Source organism: Pinus tabuliformis, chromosome 6, assembly GCF_031772625.1.
Source record: "Pinus tabuliformis cultivar Carrire ecotype Pingquan chromosome 6, CPIR1, whole genome shotgun sequence".
NCBI classification, from domain to species: Eukaryota; Viridiplantae; Streptophyta; class Pinopsida; order Pinales; family Pinaceae; genus Pinus; species Pinus tabuliformis.
The window spans coordinates 970,865,781-970,888,783 of NC_142292.1; the positions used below are offsets into that span (position 1 = coordinate 970,865,781).

Sequence of the window (23,003 nt, forward strand, 5' to 3'; positions counted from 1 at the left end):
CACATAACTAAAAAAATGAATGGAAGAGATAAAACCCACAAATTTCTCCTAATCAGCATTTCATCCCCTTGATCATGCTTAAACCAACCGCTGTATAGTCAATAAAATCACCTCAAAATACAGCCTATGTAAAAGAGGATACAACTACAGTAGTTTGGCCTACTATGTTCCTACCTTTCCTAGACAACCAGATGCTCTCTCCTGTCAACAACTACAACACATTCCAGCAATGCACAAACGACTGTACAGCCAGATCTAAAGGTGCACTGCACATGCATAAGAGAAAGACAACTACAACAGTGGTACGGTCTATACAACCTGCTAATATTCTTGGTCTTTTTAGCAAACTGCTATTCTTATTTTTAAATGCACCGTTCCTTCTTCAAGTGTTCTTGCTCTCTTCTCACAAGTAACGACCTTTCCTATCTAGTCTTATTTATGCTTCGGGGGAAACAACTAATCTCCTCAATCTTAATTCCCACTTATTTCAATCATAAAATGGACATCTAAATATAAATCACTAATATTCTAGAACTTATAGAATATTTCATTTAGATTTCTAAGACTAAATTAACTTCAAAACATTAAGCTCACTTATTTTATTTTTAAATAAAATTACAAAATCAAATTAGTGATCACCTTATCAAGATCTTACCAAATATATGTCTCAAACCACTTAGTACACATTTACACTCAACATGTGCAAAAAAAGATTAGGAGGGTTAATTTCTCAACTTAGTACACATTTACACTGAACATGTGCAAAAAATCTTAGGATGGTTAATTTCTCAACAATTTTTTTGGTCCTCTCCCCACCCCTAGTACTAAAAACTCAACTCAAAGTGTTAATTTCAATAATTCATGGCACATTAAAATTAAGATTTTGTTCTAAATCCGGAAATGTCATAATGGCATCTTGTTTAGCAAGGAAACCATGGAGAAATTTAATTGCCTAAAATGTGATGATTCTAAATTTGTTATTCCAAATTTAGGCACAGGTATATCAAGTGGTGATGACCTCCACCTTTGCCAACTAAGGGGATTGTACGATAAGTAGTCCCACCACATCCCTGTCCAATGCAATCGCAGCCGTCTCAATAACGGTTGAGAACTGTCATACACCTTGCAATCACCTAAACAATGAACACTATTGAGCTGGACTAATGCACAATCATCATCACAACATAAAGTAGGTCTCCAATATAAATCAATGAATCTAACCTGCTTCCCCTCTGGGCCAGTCAATGAATATAACCTGTCTTTATAGCATGCTGAAATCATTCTTGCATCGACAATTACATAAAAATATACATGCATCCGCAGTTTGTAGTGCCATGTTAATCCATTAGATTCTTTCACGAGGAATGTGACACCATGTCACCATCAGCTAATCTAGTATAATCATGCATGCATTTTGTTTTGAAAAAAATGAAGAAAAGCTGCATATGTGCAGCAAGAACAAATTTTATTAAGGAAAAAGTAAAAACAATGTTTCAGTGTGATAAACATTGAAGCAGGCATTTAAAACAGAATTAAGAAGGGGATTGGATACTAATTCGCTGACTCGCCAGGAATCTCAAGTGTTCGTCTAACAGATATAACAAGGAAACCCGGATAACACTTAGGTTACCAACATGGGAAAAAAAGCATAGGAAGCTTATGCGTAAAAAAAAAGAAATAAATCTAATACCAGAAAAATTAATATCACAGCTAGCTAGCCAGCATTAAAAAGCATGATTCAAATTAGAATTATAGCATCATTGCTAATTAAGGGAGACGGTTGCCAGCTAACTGAATAGCCCCAAGGTCAAATCAGCCGTCAGATAACTTCAGACATGAATCACCACTTCAGGATATGACATTGCCCAAAGCAGTCCGAAATAGCAAAAGAATATAACAACTCTAGTCAACAAGATAGTTGTAGAACTACATAGGAAAACCTTCAATCCATACTAAAAGGTGGCAGGAACTTCCAAGACAGATGACCATCAACAAATTACGTCAATATATTGATTGTGTATTGTACTGTACATAATAAATGAAGAACCCTCAAAATGGTTCCCATAAAGTATCAATGGAATGGCAGACTGTGACGCCCGCACAACCTTGAATTGTGTGATGTCTCATTCAAAATAATAGCAGAATCCATACTTCGAAAAGTCCACCCTGATCCATGAAAACATCTAGAATTTGGACTCTGTTTGTGCCTAGAGAAGGCATTTCTTGGTCAAGTTGAACAAAGACTGTTAGCAATGCATTAACAGAGTGGTCAAATGTCAGGAGCAACAACAATCATACATCTGACTCCAACTATCAGCTTCTAATGTGAGAAGTTACCCTTTCTATATAAGAGTAAAAGCATCACTGCTGACTGATTAGTAGAGAAAATACAATTAAATATAATGAATGACGGACTAGGTAACAGAAACCCATGAACAGGTTAATCCTTTATAATATCAGGAAACCATCCAACATCTGTTACTGTTGCTCCAATCAGTATCATTTCTGATATGGTCATACGTATCTCCCGCTGCCTTCACAAGAGAAATATGCTAATGGTAGCAAGTTAAGATGTTACCTTGCTCCAAAAATGACTACAGGATAATCTCAACAGGTCAATCGATCTGGATATGTTTGTTTTGGATCTCAGCAAGAGAATCACGAGGCATTTGCCATGTATCTGCAATAGTGAGACCACCTCAAATCTCCATCCACCATCTATTAATAAGCATGAGTACCATTCCTCTCTTCAGCAAATTCATAATTAATCAACATTTTGTCACTGCATAGCAAATGGAACCTGCATAGAACCATGGAACATATTTAGCCAAGAAGAAAGAACCAAAAGAATGGTAACAGAAATAGACTATTATTACTTAAGAAAGTGGGTTGGCTCATTAAAAACCATCAAGGATATGTATACTTTGTTCACAACTAAGGGCACAGCTAAAATGGATAAACCACTTGGGCAATATTCGGCACTTTTCATCTAAGAAAATTACTTGAAAAACATAACATCAACACCATATCTCTTTTCACAAGGAAAATTCAAACGAATTGAACAAAAAATTGTAAACATCTTGATTTGAATTAGATCAAATACTTACCAGTTAGGAGAAAAAGCCACCAAGTTTTTTTGCAAAATCGTCTTCTTCGTCCTCCTCCAAATACTCTTCATCTGATTCTGATTCTGACTTGTAGTTACCAGTCATCCCTCCATTCTCAATCTTCAGAGGCTCAAAACAAGTATCACCTTTGTCTACATGGCTGTTAATTGATCCATTCATAGTCAGATCTCCATTATTCTGTCTCATCACTGGCATTCTATTATTCTGTAATAATGTATCACCTTCATTAAAATCAGTAGAAACATGTGAAGATACATTTATCGAAGCATTCCTGGCTGATTCATGCATATGTTTAGCCCCCTGTGAGAACCCCTTTTGTTCAACTTTCTTTTCAGCACCTGATGATAAAACTGGGGTCTTCCAATCTGTCTCTGGAATTCTAGAATTGCCGGTTAATTCTGATCGCTTACTGATGTCTCCAGCCCCTTGTGCATGAGTTCCTTCAACAATATCATCATTCTTTGGCTTTTGCTTTGCTTTCAGAATGGCACTCAAAGGTTTTGGACCCTCAAAAGTTGGTAACTTGCTTGATTCATGAACTCTGACTTTGCTGAAATTTATTTTCCTTTCTCCACCACTAAGACTGTCTAGGGGCTGAATCTGACTCTTTGGAATGGCAGCCTGTGAGCCACGTTGTCCAGATTGAAAAAAGGTTTTTGATTCTTCACTAGTATCACAAGCTCTGGGACCATTCCCTAGCAAAGCATTCTTTCTCTTCTCTTCTTTTATCTGTTCAAGAGTCTTTGGCTTGGCAAAATCTGTAGTGTTCTTTCCTGTTTCATTTCTATTGAAAGGTTTTCTGAAGACACTTGACTCTGATGGTGCAGCAACATCCGCATAAATTCTACCTCTCTCCGTTTCCTTGTGTCTATTCCTAAAATGTTCACTTGAATCATTCCTTCCTGATAAGCTTCTCCGATGAACCTTTTCTGGAATTTCTTCAAAGTTGGGTTCCACCTCGTGAACTGACCCTCTAGGCAAGCTACTACTGCCAGATGGCGTCCTAGAGTGCACTCGCATTTTATTATGCCTTGTAACTTGCTGCCGCCTAGCTATTGCATCATGATGATATCTCTGCTCATTGCCTCGTTGCCTGTGCCCACGCTGAAATTCACCTGATCTGGAATCTGACTGCAATCTTCTTTTAGACTTATCATCTATTTGTGTTCTATCAACCCTCCTGATCTTGCCAAGTCGATGGCGAAGATCTGTCTTTTCACTCTGCCGTGGATACCTTTCCAAGGATAAGTCCCTTCTTTCAGAAACAACTGTTCCCTCGGGTACCCTGCCATCAAAGGTCTTTCGCTTATGCCAATTAACCTGGTCATAAGAAGAATGTATGTGTTCTTCATATGGATCATATGACCTGTAAGCATACTGGTTTCCACCTTCAGTGTAACACAGGTCATCATGCATCCCTTCATAATCAAAGTGCAACATCTCATCTGTCATAGGTATTATTCTTTCCCTACCATGAGTTAGTTCTTGTCCTTGTTCCATATCAAAGTTAGACAGATATTCAGCTTCCTCCTGGAAACCAAGTTGCTCAGGTCCATCATCTACAAGTACATCAAATCCCGGTGATGACTCCTCTAACCACTCCTCACTTTCCATATCATTATCCAACCAGTCATCTGTAGGCTGAACCTTATGGACATGAGATCTGGTTAAAAAACTCAATTCATTATCAGGAGCATCTAACATGTTTATTGGGGAAAATCCAGCCTCAGGCAAAGAACGTTCTGGAGCATGTTGATCTCTCTTTTTTGCATGACCTGGTGGAGATCCAACTTCAGCAAAACGCTTGTCTTCAGTTAGCAACTGAACTTCTGCAGATGTGCTTTGCATAGATGTAGGTTTAACAGTGCCATTATCAGCACCACTGGGAGCTTTCTTCTCCACTGGTTGAGATTCCGCTCCCATACCTGTCACTTTTGTTGTCTTTTGAGAATTTGAAACAGCTTGGTTGCCTCCAAAAGGAGGAACATGCATAAATAAACATTGATCTCCCTTTGCACAGTATCCCTGAAAAAAATAATAGCATGGAACTCTACTCTTGTTTGAACTTCCAGATGCTGTTAATGACTCAGTGCCTGATGTTGTCGGATGCCCTTCAAGTGGCTACAAAGGCACAAATATATATGTCAAATATCCAACTGAGACTATATACACAAACCGTAGGAGTGTTCTCAAGCTAAATGCTAAAAGATAAAGACTAAATAGAAAGAAGCTAAACCACTGAATAAGAAAGGTAAACAAAAACATAACCCTAGAAATAAAAAGATCAAAAGTAACATACGATGAAAAGAAACTAAATTTTCCTTTTATCTAACAGCTTGGCTTTTGAAAACAATTGCACAAGGATAAGCCAACCAATGTCATATTAAATTCAAATAATAAAGGAAGATTAATAAGTGTCAGGCTATCAGCTGACTAAATCTGGGTGTTAAGACCTATCCAGAGTGGCATTTTCTGTGCTTCTAAGAAAATAACAAGTGATCTTCAGAAAGAGGTATTTAAAAGATAAAAAAAAATGCCTTAGTTCAAAATTGAAAAAACAATTGTATGACTTCTGAGATATATAATATCCGTAAACAAAAGCAAACAAGTATGCAAACTGTGGGAAAGAAAATAAATATTAACGTCTGCCAAGACCAGATTGGACAATGACATGTATATAAATTATAAATGTGGCAGAACAAAATAGGGCAATGCATATTGGGTCTCCATCTTAAACCAGAAAATTATGCTACCAAAACTATGACAGTACACCTATCCACTGTACTATCATACCATGGTATCAGATCTTGTCCTCTTCTCATCATCTTTTGCAATGCTCCGCAAATCGGACAATGACATGTATACAAAATTATAAGCATGTCAGAAACAAAATTTGGGAGCGCATAATGGATCTTCATCTTAAGCCTCAAAATGATGCCATCTAAAATGCCAATAATAAGAAATTTAGTAATCAACTCCTACATAGTCTACTTTACTATCATGCCACAGTATCAGCCCGTGCCATGTCCTCTGTTCATCATATTTTGCAAATCTATCCAGCTTGGATAATGACATGTACACAAAATTTTATATGTATAGTAAACAAAATGGACTTGTGCACAATTGATCTTCATATAAAGCCTCAAAATGGTACCATCTAAAATTCCAATCATGGAATTTTTCAATCAACTCCTGATGCAATGCATCTTCTGTACTATCATGCCAGAGTCTCAGCCCATGCCAAGTCCTCTGCTCATCATCTTTTGCAATGCTATCCAGAGTGGGCAATGACATGTATAAAAATTGTCAGAAACAAAATGGGGGAGTACATAATGGGTCTTGACTCTTAGCCCTAAGCCTCGGAATGATGCAATCTAAAATGACAAGAACAAGGAATCTTACAATCACCTCGTGATGCAGTAAATCTACCTTTGAATATATCATGTCACAGCATCAGCCCATGCCATTGCCTCTGCTTGTCATCTTATATAATATATAATATGCCCCCACCCACAGACCCCACCCCCCAAAATAAAATAATATAAAATAAAAAAACGAATTGAAATTGTTCCTTATTGCCTGTTTAGGTATAATGTCCCTCCTAACATTGGAGGTAAAGGCCATGCCTGTGGCTGAAAAGAATCTAATGATAATGCCACTCCAATTTCTCGTTTTCCTCTACAATCAGCAAGATGGTGCCTCAAATTGAAAAGCAAAGCCAGCACATATGATATGACAAAAGGATGAAGACAATCATGAAGAAGAAAGTGAGGAGTTGACATGAAACTCAGTAGAGAAAATCCAGATCAAAATCATGATGCTTGACCAATCATAAAATGTAATTTTACAGACACCACAAAAAAAAATTAGATGTAAATGATGCAATTATTAGGTGCCTTGAGTAACGTAAATTTTCAAGGAACAATTTATTTGTAAGGATTAAAAATCTATGATGTGAAATTCAGCTATAAGCATATACAGAACGCTGGATTACAAAAGCTGGTAATCTGAAGTGACTAGTCCATGAAATGACTGCAAACAAAACAACTGTGTATCTTTATCATTTGATTCTGCATCACAACCTGAATGAAATATTCACAATAATCATTACAGCTCTTTCTTCAAAGTTCAAACAAATTTCCATTGTCTGTGAATGTAAACGAGAATTTCCTCCTTAAGCTTCTGGTGGACGAGATCACCGTCTGCTAGCAGATAAATCCTAAAGAAAGTTACATGACTCAGAAAAAACAGTATAAATAACTTAATAACAGAATAATACAAGGACAGGTTTTGTGTTTATACAAGAATATTAGCGTCTAATAGCACATTTGGGTTATATCTTACTCAGAAGAAGCAAGCTGGTCCTAATCTGAAGGAGAAGAACCGCTTTAGTGAGTTCAAGAAACTCCCCAACAACTCCACAAAAAGCACTGAAAAGTAGAGCAATAACACAGCATAATACGTATATATATATATATATATACACACACACACACAGAATATTCATAATCTCACAAGATGAGATGAAGGATTTTCAATTTCATGTCAAATCCATAGAATTTGATTGTAAATACTAAATAATCAAATGAAAAATACATCAACTCTCAAAATATATAGACATTAAACGGTGAATATCAAAAAGTCTATATGTTCCAAAAGTTATATAACAGTTTAAATGTACAAACATGGTTGACTATGGCCTAAAATGATAAATGATGAAATGATGAGCCATAAAACCCCCCAAACTTATGAATAAGAACAGGAACATTACATCCTTTCATCTGATGGCATTGTTGACTTTGTATCCTGATCTGTCCAACCAACTGAGGTTCTCATCTCAATATAGCTGCTTCCACAATTAAATCCAATTTTTAAGAAACCTTGTCCAGTACAAAAGCACCAACGATCATGCTGTTGAAATATGGCAACAAGAATATTCCAATTTAATTTGTCCTTGAATTAAATTGTGAATTAAAATCAAATTTAGTCTTACCAGCTACTTGGAAATAATTAATTAATTTATTTTAAATTAATTAGTTGGAGAAATTCAAGTTAGAAGTCTTTCTGAAGTAATGCAAGAGTTATCCCTTAAATTAAAGAGATAAGATTGAGTTATATTTGAGTTGTAATTGGTTAACTCAGTTTACTGAATTAAGTCCAGTTAAATTAATTCCAAACTGTTTGAGAACTAATAATGAGTTAACAGTCAGTTGATGCATTAATGCACTCAACTAGTGCTACTCCAGTTAACTAAATATTCCCTCATCAGAAACTCATGCATGTCTATTCTGAGAAAGACCCAGTTAAGATTAATGTTCAAGGACAATACTATCAATTGCATGTGTTTTCTCATGGAGAAAACTCATGCATGCAGTCAAGGATTCATCCTTGAGGATTGCACAGTTTTGAAGGCTTGTTTTTCGACTTGGTAATAGGCTAATCATCCACAAGGAACAGCACAAGGAAATAGGAGCTTGAAGGGCAGAGAGGAAGGCTGGAGAGAAGCCAAGATTCCCTGTGAGCATCTGTGAAGATTGTACTGAGAGCTGGCTAGCTGTGAGAGCTAAGGCTTTGTATAATTCCTATGTATTTCCACCATATATGATAATACAATAGTGTGGGGTTTTTATCTAAGACTTTCCCCAAAGTATTTTCATGTGTATTGTGCCATTGATTCTTCTTCTTTTGGTTATATTGTTCAGCTCGATCTTTAAGCTTCCGCAAATTGATAGTAGAAGTAGGTTATAGTATTCTGCTTTGATTTATATTGCATTATCAAGTTAACCTATCACAGATTTTCTACATGGTATCAGAGCTGTGAAGAGTATATTGAGAAGAGAATTCGAAGTTTGAAGTTCGGGGTTGCAAGTGCAAATCAAATTTATATCATACTTCAAGGTTGGCCAATGGCGTTCTATGGCTTGAGACTCGAGTATGCCTTGGAAGGTAGCTCGAATTACATAGCATGGAAAGATAGAATGGAGGTTGTATTAGAAGACCATGGCTTGAAGGAATTCATTGATCAATAAATCCCAAAGTCAGCTTCAACTAATGCACAAGATTTGGCTGAGTGAAAGTGTGTGGCGAAGGCGAGACGAATCATCCTTGAGGGAGTTCGAGACCATATTGTCTCGAGTCTCCATGGGAAGGATACTCCATTTTCAATGTGGAAGACATGGAAGGACCTCTACCAGAATAATAGCGACTAGAGGAAATTGGCGCTCAAGGATAAGCTTCGAAGAATCAAGATGGAGAAGGGTGATACTATTTCCACATATCTGAACAAGCTCACCACCTGCAGAGATGAGCTTGGCAGTGTGGGAATAACTACTGCCGATGATGATATGGTGAGCCTCGCTCTCCTTGGCCTTCCAAAGAGTTGGAATAGCTACCAGGACTCTATGAATGGAAGGGAGAAACTGCCGGATTGGGAACGACTGTGGTCGGATCTTATGCAGGAGGAGATCAGGAGGAGCACACGAGATGGTTCTTCATCCAAGAATGATGATGAAGAAAATTTGGCCTTAGCAAGTAAGGCAAGGAAAGGGAAGGGGAAGGCTTCCCATTTCAAATCTAATTCTTCTCATGGAGGGAAAAAGGGTGACATGTCTAAAATAAGATGCTTTAATTGTCACAAGATGGGACATTATGCGACTAATTGCCCATCGAAGAAGTCCAAGAAGGGATCCTTGGAAGGATCGGAAGGTGAGGCATTAGCCTCTCAGTTCGAAATGGACTTTACCCTCATTGCATGCATGGTGTCATCGATGATGGGTTGTGTCGGGTATCTTGACAGTGGAGCTCATTCCACATGACCGGTGATAAAAATTTATTCAGTGCCTTGGAGGAGAAAGACCTCAAGTTGCACATAGAGATGGGTGACGACGGAAGGTATAGTGTTTCAGGAGTGAGCATGGTTTCTTTTCAGAGGAAGCTTGGAGCTCCTCTCACCTTGACAAATGTGATGTGTGTGCCTGGACTAAAGAAGAACTTGGTATCGGTCGCGATGTTGGCAGACAAAAGCTACGATGTTGTCTTCAGTAAAGGAAAGGTGTTCCTAAGACACATAGCCACGAGTCAGACCAAGAGGATAGGGATTCAAGTAAAGAATCTCTATAAACTAGCGGGAGATGATTATGCAGCATTGAGTACGAAAGCAGAATTGGTGCAAAGCCAAGACATTGGCGAGTTGTGGCACAGGCGGTTGGGCCATTTGCATCATGGGGCTTTGAAGATAATGCAACAGATATCTACAAGTCTTCCCAAAGGTAAACTTGAGCAAGTTGACACATGCAAAGGTTGTACCTTGGGAAAGTACACCAAGTCTTCCTTTCATGATCGAGACTGTCGAGCAGAGGCTATCTTAGAGCGAGTTCACACTAATTTGTGTGGACCATTCTCGACGGCATCCACAGCGAAGCAAAGGTATTATGTAATTTTCATTGATGATTATTCTCGTAAATGTTGGATTTATTTCATGCAAAAGGACCAAACATTCAAAAATTTTGTGAGTTCAAAGCTTTCGTTGAGAAAGAGTCAGGGAAGAAGATCAAGGCCTTGAGAAGCGACAACGGTGGAGGTCACCTGAGAGGTACGCTCGATACATGGCCCTTGCTGGGGAATGTCTTGAGACAGAGCCATCTTCCTTTGAGGAAGCAGTGCAACAGCCGATTTGGGTTGATGTTATGGTGGAGGAGTATGACTCCATAGTTCGTAACAGTGTTTGGGACGTGGTTCCAAGGCCGGAGAACAAGTCAGTTGTGCGTTCCCGTTGGCTTTACAAGGTAAAGCAAGTTGTTGATGGTAGCGTGGAGAAGGCAAGATTTGTTGCCCATGGCTTTTCACAGGTCGAGGGAGTGAAGCTACAGGACTTCACTGATGCAGATTGGGCAGGGAGTCCATCAGATCGAAAAAGCACATCAGGAGGGATTTTCAACCTAGGGTCAGCGGCAGTTTCTTGGTACAGCAGGAAACAGAGGTCGATTGCACTCAGCTCGGCAGAGGCAGAATACATGGCTGCAAGTCAGGCAGCATGTGAGGCCATCTGGATGCGGAAATCCTAGTTGGTTTGTTTGATCAGAGGATGGATCCAACTGTGATCTATTGTGATAATCAGAGTTGTATCAAACTCTCTGAGAATCCAGTATTTCATGATAGATCCAAACACATCGACATCCGGTATCATCATCTCAGAGACTGTGTAGCGAGGAGGATCATGTTGCTACAGTATATTTCGACAAAGGAGCAAGATGCTAACATTTTGACAAAGGCATTGTCAAAATGTAAATTCGAGTTCCATAGAGACATGATCATGTTGGCAAATAATCTCTTTCTTGTTGAGAGGGAGTGTTGAAATATGGCAACAAAAATATTCCAATTTAATTTGTCCTTGAATTAAACTGTGAATTAAAATCGAATTTAGTCTTAACAGTACTTGGAAATAATTAATTTATTTATTTTAAATTAATTAATTGGAGAAATTCAAGTTAGAAGTCTTTCTGAAGTCATGCAAGAGTTATCCCTTAAATTAAGGAGATAAGATTGAGTTGTAATTGGTTAACTCAGTTTACTGAGTTAAGTCCAATTAAATTAGTTCCAAATTGTTTGAAGAACTAATAGTGAGTTAATAGTCAGTTGATGCATTAATGCACTCAACTAGTGCTACTCCAGCTAACTGAAGAGTCCCTCATCAGAAACTCATGCAAGTCTATTCTGAGAAAGACCAAGTTGAGATTAATGTTCAAGGACAGTGTACTATCAGTTGCATGTGTTTTCTCATGGATAAAACTCATGCATGCAGTCAAGGTTTCATCCCTGAGGATTGCGCAGTTTTGAAGGCTTGTTTTTCCACTTGGTAATAGGCTAATCATCCACAAGGAACAATGCAAGGAAATAGGAGCTTGGAGGGCAAAGAGGAAGGCTGGAGAGAAGCCAAGATTGTTTGTGAGCATCTGTGAGGATTGTACTAAGAGCTTTCTCGCTGTGAGAGCTAAGGCTTTGTATAATTCCTATGTATTTCCACCATGTATGATAATACAATAATGTGGGCTGAGACTTTCCCCAAAGTATTTTCATGTGTATTGTGCCATTGATTCTTCTTCTTCTAGTTATATTGTTCAGCTCGATCTTTAAGCTTCCGCAAATTGATAGTAGAAGTAGGTTATAGTATTCTGCTTTGATTTATATTGCATTATCGGGTTAACCTATCACAGATTTTCTACACATACTTCCTTTCCATTATCAGTTGCCAAGTTGAAAATTGTTGTGCCCAAACGCTAAATCATTCCACTGATTTTAGACCAACATATTGTGCTCATGGATTGAATTGACTCGAACATACTCCAATCATGTCCTGTCCAAAGGCACTATTTATTTGACTCAACAATCAGATGTCAAACTTTTAGAGCACAGGAGTCTGGCTACCAAAATCTCCCCACCAAACACCTATTAAATGCCTGATGCCAAACACAAGCTACAACCTACAACAAAATTAAAAAGATAAAGTTCAAAGGGATGGAATATTTCAAAAGAAACAAAGGAACATCAAGGCTACCTTCCTTGTTTGAACCACCATGTCATATCCAAATGGCCCATTAGTGTTCTCGTATCTTTGTAATTGGCAATGGATGGACTCTTGACTTGCCTAATTGAGGATTCATGCATTGTAGCCATTGGAAAAGAGCTTTCATCACCTGAGCATTGACATTGAAGGTCTAGTTATAAAAGAAAGATGTGTTGAGACAGCTCCCCACAGCGTACAATGGTTGATGAACCTCATGTTGCCATATGGAATCAAAAACTTGTAGAGAAGCATGCATTTCTCCTCTTTGCCCCCCAGATTTTGCTTGAATTGTTAGCTTGACAGATAAGACATAATCCATATGACAATAGAGATGTACTTTATCCTATATTCTTATGTATTATACAAATTATATTTCTATTTTCTTAGAATCTCCCTTCTTCTAGAAGTTTACTTGTCCATCTTTTATGTACCTTCTTTGGTAACTTCCTTATTCTGGAAGCTTTCCTTGTACATCTTTCTATCAGCATTCTCCAGAAGCTTCCTTGTACATGTCTAGACTCTATGTACATTCTCTAGATGCTTCCTTGTATATCATTTGTACTCTTTGTATACACAATACATATTTACAGCAAATGCAGTCCCAACAATCTCCTTAACAGTTGATATTTGCTTTTTTAAGTTCCCTTGTGTGTGTATTCACATTGTTTATACTGTGCTTAATTAATTTGGTATCAAAGCCTTGTGATCATAGCCTTCAGATCTAATCATCCTAAGGGTTACCATATTTTACCCTTACTAGATCTCATGTTATTTGGCTTTGTAAGGGTATTCATCTTTTACCCTTAGCATACCTCATGCTATCAAGTTTTGTAAGTGGATTTCACACCATTTAGCTTGATACAACCAAGGCCCACTGATCCAATCTCCTTCTAGGTTCCCACCTATTACCCTCTATTGAGAAATCAAGGACAGCGTAGATTAGGGTGATTTCTCTTACTTGGATAACTGCTTGTGATGTTTTCTTACTTAACTTTATGTACTTTGTAGTCAGCTTCTTTACTTGATTATTATTAGTGTTCTTATCATCAAACAGCTACCAAACTATGAAGATCAATGAGACAAGAGGACACAAAACGTAGGCTGCAAGCCAGGACCAAAACCTCTCCTCTTGAGAGGAAAACCCACAAGAATTCTTCTCTTCTTGTAGAATCTTCAAATGATGAATTCCAAGACTTATGACCCAAGACCAAGACCCCTCCAAGACCAAGTCAAACCTCTTCTTGATGAGCCTCTCTTCAACAAATTCAACGCCAGTCAAACTTGTTGCAACACTTCAGATTTTCGCCTCTTCCTTCAGATTTCGGCCATTGCTTCAGAACTGTACTTTTTGGCCTTCCTATTCTCTCTACAATTTCGCACGTGTGACTGAATTAGGGCAGAAATATGATCATTCACTTGGCTTGGTTTCCTTTCCTTGGTAACTCAGCTTTCTTTCTAGATCTATTGTCTTCAAACTTCAGTTCCTTTTGATAGGCATGCAATTCGGTCTTGCTGCAATAGCAGTGATGCCTAATCTTCGCACATATGGAGGATGTCAGCCCAAAAACATTTCGCTTTTCTTCTCCCTTTATTCTTCTTCTCTTCGCTAGGTATTCCTTGTCTTTGTTGTGCTTCAACGAACTTCTTGATCGAACTTGATGATATCTTCCAACGAGGTCAAGCTCTTATATATAGGCTTCTTGTGGAGGTTAAGTAGCTGTTCATGAAGCCGACTTGTCACTTGTGTAGGTCGACTTGTTGTAACTAGGCCAACTTGATCTTGGAGGGGTCTTTAATTTATGACAATGACTCAATTGACTTCTTGCCTCTATAAGAAACCTTAGAACTTAGCAGCACTCAATGGGTGCTTGACCTACAAATAAAATTGACCTTGAGCATGAAACCCATGCCTCAAAATAATAATAATAATAAATTTTCTTTCCTCTTTTTTTACAAGATACAAGGATCAAGAGTACATTTCATATTTATGAAAACAGAACCTAGTTACCTATTTCAACACCCTCCACTAGATCTACTCTCTTCAACAAGCCTCTGAATGGTGAAGTCATACTTGGATAAACCTAGTACTATCAATTTATTTACACTCACTTGGTTCAACAATCACTTTGGTGTTAGTGTTCTTCATCAACATCACCACATCTACTTACCAAATGCAATGCAGAATGGCTCATAGAGATTCTATGCAAGAGGAATAAACAAAGGACACAGCCAATAATAATTTGGTCGAATATGTCATTCCAATGTGTACGAAAGCAATACCCAACAGATACAAGAGCTGCTCAACGGCCTCCAAGAGATTCTCCTGTAAAATCATCCCTTGGACGAACCTAGTACTGTCAACTTTTTTCTAACTTCAAGCAAAAGTGCAGACTCCTAAGTTCAACAGGAATTTCAATGGTGGCTGCTTATTCTAAAACTTAAAAGCATATTTCAAGATTCAGCCTAAGATCCTAACTGTTGAGGTCCATATGGAGGAAAACACCTTAGATTGGTGGCAAAACTACCAAAGTTTGTTGGCTACCAAAGAAAGGAAAATCTCCCAATGCATTGATTTCAGATATGTTGTGAAGACAAGGTTCCACACTCCTAGACATCAACAAAATATATTGACACGACTGCTAACAGGCAACTTCCTGAACAATCAATCCAACACTACATTGAGGTATTCGAAAAGCTTCAGGACAAGCTACGAATTTCCAATTCATAAGAGGTACACCAAATCAAATTGCTTTTAGCTTACTTCCTAGTATTATGAAAGAAAACAGTTCTTGTGAAGTGGATTCTTTCGAAACAGAGTAAAAATTACCATCTCTGCTAACAAATAAAATTAGATCTAAGTTTTGAAGAAGACTTCCATCATTTCCAGTAGTTCCTCAAAATCTTCCACCTCCATGACTTTGTCCACCTCCCAAGGGAACTGAGAGGATTCATATCAAACCCCTCCTGCTAGTAATGGGAAGAAAAATTACTACACTTGCCATAAGTAAGGGCATTCCAATGAAGAATGCAAACTTATTCAAGCTAAGAAAGAGTCAAAGACTCTCCTTGCAAATCAACAACCAGACAATGTAGACATCAATGCAGAAAATCTAGTTACTTCAAATCCACAACTTATTCTGATGACCAGAGACTATGCAGCCACTCTAAAGGAAGCACTCTTCACACACACATGCCAAGTTAAAGACCATTTTGTTTCTCTCATAATTGACAATGGTAGTCAAAAGGACTTGATATCTCAAAAGTGGGCTCATCTTTACAACATCTTACGACAGCCCACCGGACTCCATACTACTCTAAAGATGTTAGCAACACTTGTATCCAAGTAGTGTGAGGTCACTTTTGCCGTTGGACCCTTTAAGGACAATCCATAGCAATGCCATTCCACAGTATACAAACTCACACCTTCTTCTTGTTAGTGTTTGTAGCTCAGACAGGTATTTCCATGAGGGTGTCTACTTATGGAAATCATCATTAAAATATCCTATGTTTTTTCAGAAGTTCAATTTATTAATTAATTACTAAAGTAAACATTCTTTTATTAAAGTGATTTTTAATTAATGAAGTGGTTAAAGTGGGTAACTTCATAATTTAATTAAAAGATAGCCATTGATCTCGCAGTTAGATCTCAACTGTTGAATATTAGGTTTTTGACTCATATCAAAGTTATAAAAGAAAGAGGGCAAAGGGAAAAGACACAAAACATTCATTTTATAAGTCACATGAGTGAAGAAGAAAATCAGAGATCTGATTTTCAGCGATGGGCAAGGATTTCAGCAAGGAGAAGGCAGCCAGTCTTCAGCAAGGACAGGCAGGAAGCAAGAGAGCAGCCAGAAAGCAGGAAAGAAGAGAGAGCAGCCATACAGCCCAGCAGAGCAGGCCATACTGCCATCTATACGGATTTCATACTGTCGTATGGATTCCATACATCCATACTGATTTTAAGGCAGGCTGCCTCAATTTCCATGAAAACTGTAATTTTCAGGTTGGCTGTTCATTTGATCAACTCTTAGAGCCATTTTTCCTTGCAAGGGAGCTCTTGTAAGTTCTGAAGAGAAGTTTGAATGATGAACTGACCTAGAAGGGCAGAAGTATTTGTGCACTGAATGTGATTGCTTTTGTCGTTTTCCGTTGCATGCAAAAGTTAATATAAACAGCAAGTATCTGATCTGTTTGCTTAGATAGTTGGTATTAGAATATTTTAACATGGTATCAGAGCTCCAACTCTGAAAAAAAATCAAATCTATAATTTTCAGGTTACTTCAGTGAACTTGAAAAGTAAACTTAAAGCTCAAGACAGCCATGTCAATAACCAGTGTAAAAGTTGAGGATCGACTTGATAGGGTTTCGAATTTCTTGCCATGGAAGGCAAGAATCTCATTGATATTTAAGGAGCAAGACTTGTGGGGAGTCGTGTCCAACCCCCCTCCAACTCCAACGCAGGTCTCAAGGAGCACACAAACACCAGCAGTAGTAGACCCTGCAATGTAGGTAGCGTGGGATAAGGACATAAAGGCACAGAGGGTGATCCTTGAAGCTATTAAGGATCATCTGATTCTGCATGTTGCAGAAAATACCAGATCTAAGGAGATGTTTGATGCCTTGGTATCGCTTTTTCAAAGTGATAACATCAATCGGAAAATGATTCTCAAAACTAAGCTCAGAGAATGTTGAATGAATCCCTCCGGCAATGTAACCAGCTACCTTATGAGGATCACACAAATACGTGACCAGCTTGTAGCTATTGGAGAAGTTGTATTGGATGCAAAGCTAATGAATGTTGCTTTGAATGGGTTCACCAAGGCTTGGGAACCATTCATCATGGGCATTTGTGCTCAAGAGCATCTTCCCAATTGTTAGAGATTTTGGGATGACTACATCCAAGAGTAGACTCGTAAAGAGTCCAGGACCAGCAAGCAGGGAGGAGGGGCAACAGATGAAAACTTGTTCAGATTTGGGTGAACTCACTCATTCTCTTGATCTCTCATTGTACTTTGTATCTTGTTAAAATTGGCAACTAGGGCCAAACTCCATGTGGGTCATCTTATTTATGGTATCTGATATTTTTCTTGGATTCCTCTCTTCGAGAGGTGTAGGATTGATCTAAATATCATCCGATTCCAACATGTATTTAAGGAGAGATGAATTTATTTATATTATTTGACAATTTGTCAAGGTTGGCCAGCAACCAAATTACCCCAGCTCAACCTCAACGTTGCATTATAAATAGAAGTGACCTCAAGTCATTTGTTACACACACCTCTCATATGATCTCTCTCTCCACATGTTTTGGGTTTGTCTTCTCTCAAGGAAGATGTTGTGGAAAGAGTTATCAAAGAGAGACCTAGTTGTTGTTCAGATGTGCCCTAGCCGCAGTCTTGAAGGAAGCCCTAGCCACAGTTAAAGCAAGCCCTAGCCGCAGTTGAAAGAAGATATGGACGCATTTAAAGGAGCCCAAATCCGCAGCAACAAAAAGAGGCTTATCCGCAGCAAAGGAGGCCTAATACGCTGCTCAAAAGGAGACCTAGCCGCTGTCATCTATCTGCTGTCAAGTGATGCCCTAATATGCTGTTAAAAGGGATCCCTAATACACAACACAGCTAAAAGAGATCCTAAGCTGCAGCACAGGATGCACTATATGCAGCAAGAAGAGAGGCCCCAATCCACAGCAGAAGGAGCCTTAAGGAAAGGAAAAGGGTCTTTTTTTAGGGCCAAGTTTAGTGCAACTTTCAGCGTGAGAGAGAGGAGAGTTACCACTGTTTGGCCACGGGAAAAGAAGCAAACCATCGAGGAAGAAAAGGATTGTTTTAGGAGCCTTTTTGTGACTGCCTGGAGGTTGTCTCATCCTGTAGGAGAGCCGAGTTAGAAAAGGGAAGCTGCAAGTCTGTTGTGGCTAAGTTAAAGTAATGTTCAGCCATGTTTTGGACAGCGGATTGCACAGGAAGAATTGCAGGGAGGCCGAGTCCTAAACAGTGGGTCGTTGGATGAATATAAGGCTAAGTTGCATGAAACGCCGAAACGTATCGGAGTTTCCAAAACAGGTGCATTTAGAAACGTCACCTCCCAAAAATGGAAACGTCGGCCGAAACGTTCGCTGAAACGCCATATATATATATATATATATATAAAGAGATTTATAAATAAGTGCATAACACATTATCTTGCAAGAAAAAAGGGAATAAGACCAATAGATGACAATTTAGAAGGAAAACCAAGGCTATATTAACTCTCATAGATGATTACATAATGGTCAAGTTTTGGTCAAGTTTCAGCCGGGTTTTGGAGTTTCGGGTTAAAAGAATGTTGAATGAATTAATTTTGAATGAGCAAACAGCTCAATCATAATACAGAGATATTTACAATAATAGAAACATCAGGTTTCTATGTAGAATATAAAAACACTCAGTTTCATCTAAGAAACTGCTAAAAGAATACAAATAGCAACAGCTAAAAGGAATGAGCATTAAATACTAAATAGGAATATTCTAATACCCTCCCTTAATGCTCAATCTATTTACAACACCAATAGACCCTCTGAATTTTACAAATTTATCAGGACCAAGAGGCTTGGTGAAAATGTCGGCGGGCTGCTCTGTTGTGGGAACATATTGTAACTGAACTGAGCCGTCTTCAACAAGCTGGCGAATGTAGTGGCAATGAGTTTCCACATGCTTTGTTCGTTCATGAAAGACTGGATTCTTGGTAAGTTTGAGCACTCCCTGATTATCACAAAACAAAAAAGTAGGCCCTATCTGGGAAACATGCATATCTGCAAGCATACGTCGAAGCCAAACTGCCTCACAGGATGCCTTAACTGCTCCCCGATACTCTGCTTCTGTTGAGGAGAGAGCCACTGCCTGTTGCTTCTTACTAGTCCAAGTAACAGCACCAGATCCTAGATTAAACACATACCCAGTTGTAGATTTACGGTCATCAACCGAACCGGCCCAGTCAAAATCAGTGTAACCACGGAGTATAGGTTTGGAACTTCGAGTGTATAGGAGACCATAATCAGAGGTGCCACGCACATATCGTAGCACACGCTTTGCTGCTTGCCAATGATCAGCTTTAGGAGCTGACATGAAACGGGAAATGTAGCTTACTGCAAAACTGATGTCAGGTCTGGTAGCAGTAAGGTAGATGAGACTTCCCACTAATTGCCTGAATAAAGTTTCATCCACAAGGGGAGAGGATGACTGTGCTGAAAGTTTGAGCCCTGGTTCCATAGGAGTCGTGGCCGGTTTGCAATCCTGCATTCTGAACCTGTCCACAAGATTTTTGGCATACTTGGACTGAGAGAGAAAGATCTGATTTTCAGTCTACCAAACTTCAACCCCCAGACAGTAATGAAGAAGTCCCAAGTCGGTCATCTCAAAAGTTCTGCATAAATCTTGTTTGATCCCATGGATCAAATGTGCAGAACTGCCAGTAATGATAAGGTCATCCACATAGACAACCACAAACAAGATATCATCACCAGTATGCTTGATATACAGATTTGCATTAGATGGACTCCGCTGAAAACCCTGATCTGTCAGGTACTGATCAATTTTCATGTACCAAGCCCGAGGAGCTTGTTTCAATCCATAGATTGCTTTAGCTAACCGACACACTTTCTGTTCTTGACCAACAACCTTGAATCCTGGAGGCTGCGTCATGTAGACTTCTTCTTGGAGATCACCATTTAGGAAAGCACTCTTTACATCCATCTGATGCACTTTCCAATTGAACTGAGCTACTAGGGCAAGCATAAGCCTTATGGTACTCATCTTGGCTGTAGGAGCAAAAGTATCCTCATAGTCAATGCCTTCCTTCTGTGAGAACCCTCGAGCCACAAGACGAGCTTTATACTTGTCTATGGTTCCATCAGCTTTGTATTTCACTTTATACACCCATTTGCAACCTATGGGTTTTTTTTCTGCAGGAAGATCAGAAAGTGTCCATGTGTGATTCTTCTGAAGGCTCTGGAATTCGGCTTCCATAGCTTGTTCCCACTCAGATGTACCCTTAGCCTCTGAATAGGTTTGAGGCTCAAAAGTACTGTGTAGGTTAGCCATAAGAGCAAAATTGACTGTAGACTGTTGTCTGTTCTTATGTCTAGAAGCTCTGCCTTCAAGGAGCTCATCATCCCGGAGATCACAAATGGTTTTAGCCCACCATTTTGGCCGAAGAGTAGAAGAAGCAATAGCAGGAGTAGAGGAACCAATATCAGGAGGAAGTGGAGAAGACTCAAGAGCAATAGGGGCTGTAAGAGGAGGGTTATTTTCTGGAGGAAGCTCAGATAGAGTATTATCAAATACTGATGCTACATCATCCCTCCCATCAGGTGGACCGACCGGAAGAAGAACACTGTGAGGCTGATCCTCAGAACACTGCTCAGAAGAAGAAGACTGAAAGAATCCTCTGTCTTCATCAAATACTACATCCCGACTGAAGCTAAGACGACCAGTGGCTATATCTATCAGCCTATAGGCCTTGTGATGATCACTGTACCCTGTCATCATGAGTTTCTGGCTTTTGGAATCCAACTTAGAGCGCTTAGCAGCTGGAATCCAAACATATGCAACTGAGCCAAATACTTTGAGATGACTGATCTTAGGCTTACGGCCAGACCAAACCTCTTCAGGAGTTTTCCCTGTAACAGCCTGAGTGGGTGATTTGTTAAGAAGATAAACAGCAGTAAATACTGCTTCAGCCCAGAATTTGTTTGGAACACTCCTGTGTTGTAGCATGGAACGAGCCATTTCAACAACCGTGCGATTGCGACGCTCGACAACACTGTTTTGCTGAGGAGTATAAGGAGTGGTTAATTGACGTTTGATGCCATGAGTATCACAGAAGTTGGCAAACGCTGAAGAACAAAATTCCCCCCCATTGTCGGTCCTAAGGGTCATGATGTTACAACCAGATTCTTTTTCCACTAAGGTTTTAAACTTCTGAAAGGTACTAAGAGCATCAGATTTATTTTTTAAAAAATATACCCACATCTTTCTACTGAAATCATCTACAATAAGTAAAAAATATTTGCAAGCAGTGATAGAAGCTGTATTCATAGGACCGCAAATATCAGCATGAAGTAACTGAAGTACCTTAGATGCGCGCCAAGATTCTCCATTTTTGAATGAAGACCGATGTTGCTTTCCCGCTTGACAGGCGCTGTATACCCCCAACTGCTGAGTCTGAATATCAGGTAATCCAGACACAAGTCCCTCCCGAGAGAGCTGAGAGAGATACTGCATATTGAGATGCCCATATCGCTGATGCCATAGAGTGCTGATAGGAGAGATACGTGCTGCTAGAGCCACTTCTGGAGAGTCACCGATGTCAAGTAGCCTGTATAGACCATGGTCCTCTAGGCCAACAGCAACTGTTAAACTAGTCTCCCTGTCAATAATGGAGCACTTGTGGGTACAGAACACTACATCAAGTTGAGGAGAATTCCTCATAATCTGGCTGACAGATAGCAGATTAATTTCCATACCAGGAACATAGTATACATTCAGAAATATAAGTGTGCGCCCACCAGACTGAATTTGAATTGTACCTCTGCCAACTACTGTGTACTTTTCACCTCCGCCAAATACCACGGAATCACTGAAAGGTGAGAAGTCAATAAACCAGTCACGCCTGTGAGAGAAATGACGTGATGCGCCAGAATCAATGTACCATGCAGAGGAAGGAACAGGATCTGAAGACCTTTTAGCCATAAAGGCGTAAAAGGCAGACTCTGTCTGCTCGGAATGTTCTGCAACATTTGTTGTCTGATGTGGCCCTCCCTGTTTCCTCTGTTCAGAAGCAATCCTCTATCGGCAATCTTTCTTCATGTGACCGAACCTGTGACAGTAATTACACTGCACACTTTTCTTCCTAGCAGGATCAAAAGGCTGAGAGGAGCCTTTCTGCTGAAAGGACTGAGAGGACTGATATTTTGCAGAAAATGCATTTTCCGAGGACACTGATGAAGCACTACTACCAAACTGCTGTTTCCACCGATCCTGCTGCAGAAGTTTGGTACATAAATCCGGAAACTTCAGATCAACATTTGTGGTGGTAATGTTGAGTGTTTCTATGAAGTGTTCATAAGATTTCGGTAGACTTTTCAAAGTAATGACTACCATATCTTCTTCCTCCATGGTCCGACCAATGGCTTCGAGCTGATCTCGAATGTCTTTAATTTTGTTGAGATGTTCCTGTAAAGACATATGTTCGTCCATCATGATGGAGAACAACTGATTTTTGAGAAAAAAAGCTCTGCTTTTGTCAGATGTCTCATGCAGTTCTTTCAACTGTTGCCA

The 23,003-nt window shown here is 39.2% G+C and overlaps 1 protein-coding gene across 5 annotated transcripts in view; it reads right to left on the bottom strand.

The window, feature by feature from the left end:
- Window positions 1-1,982: 1,982 nt before the first annotated feature.
- LOC149262226 (zinc finger CCCH domain-containing protein 32-like) overlaps window positions 1,983-23,003 on the bottom strand; it is a 71,572-nt gene continuing 50,551 nt past the window's right edge. For 2 of the 5 annotated variants that reach the window (XM_089423659.1, XM_089423655.1), the window contains 3 exons: window positions 5,922-5,966; window positions 3,108-5,249; window positions 1,983-2,800 (listed from right to left, as the gene is read on the bottom strand). In XM_089423659.1, coding sequence (XP_089279785.1) covers window positions 3,111-5,249; window positions 5,922-5,966 — 2,184 coding nt within the window. In that variant the 3' untranslated portion in view covers window positions 1,983-2,800; window positions 3,108-3,110. The remainder of the gene's footprint in view (window positions 2,801-3,107; window positions 5,250-5,921; window positions 5,967-23,003) is intronic. The other 3 variants (XM_089423664.1, XM_089423675.1, XM_089423667.1) reach the window with 2 other exon arrangements.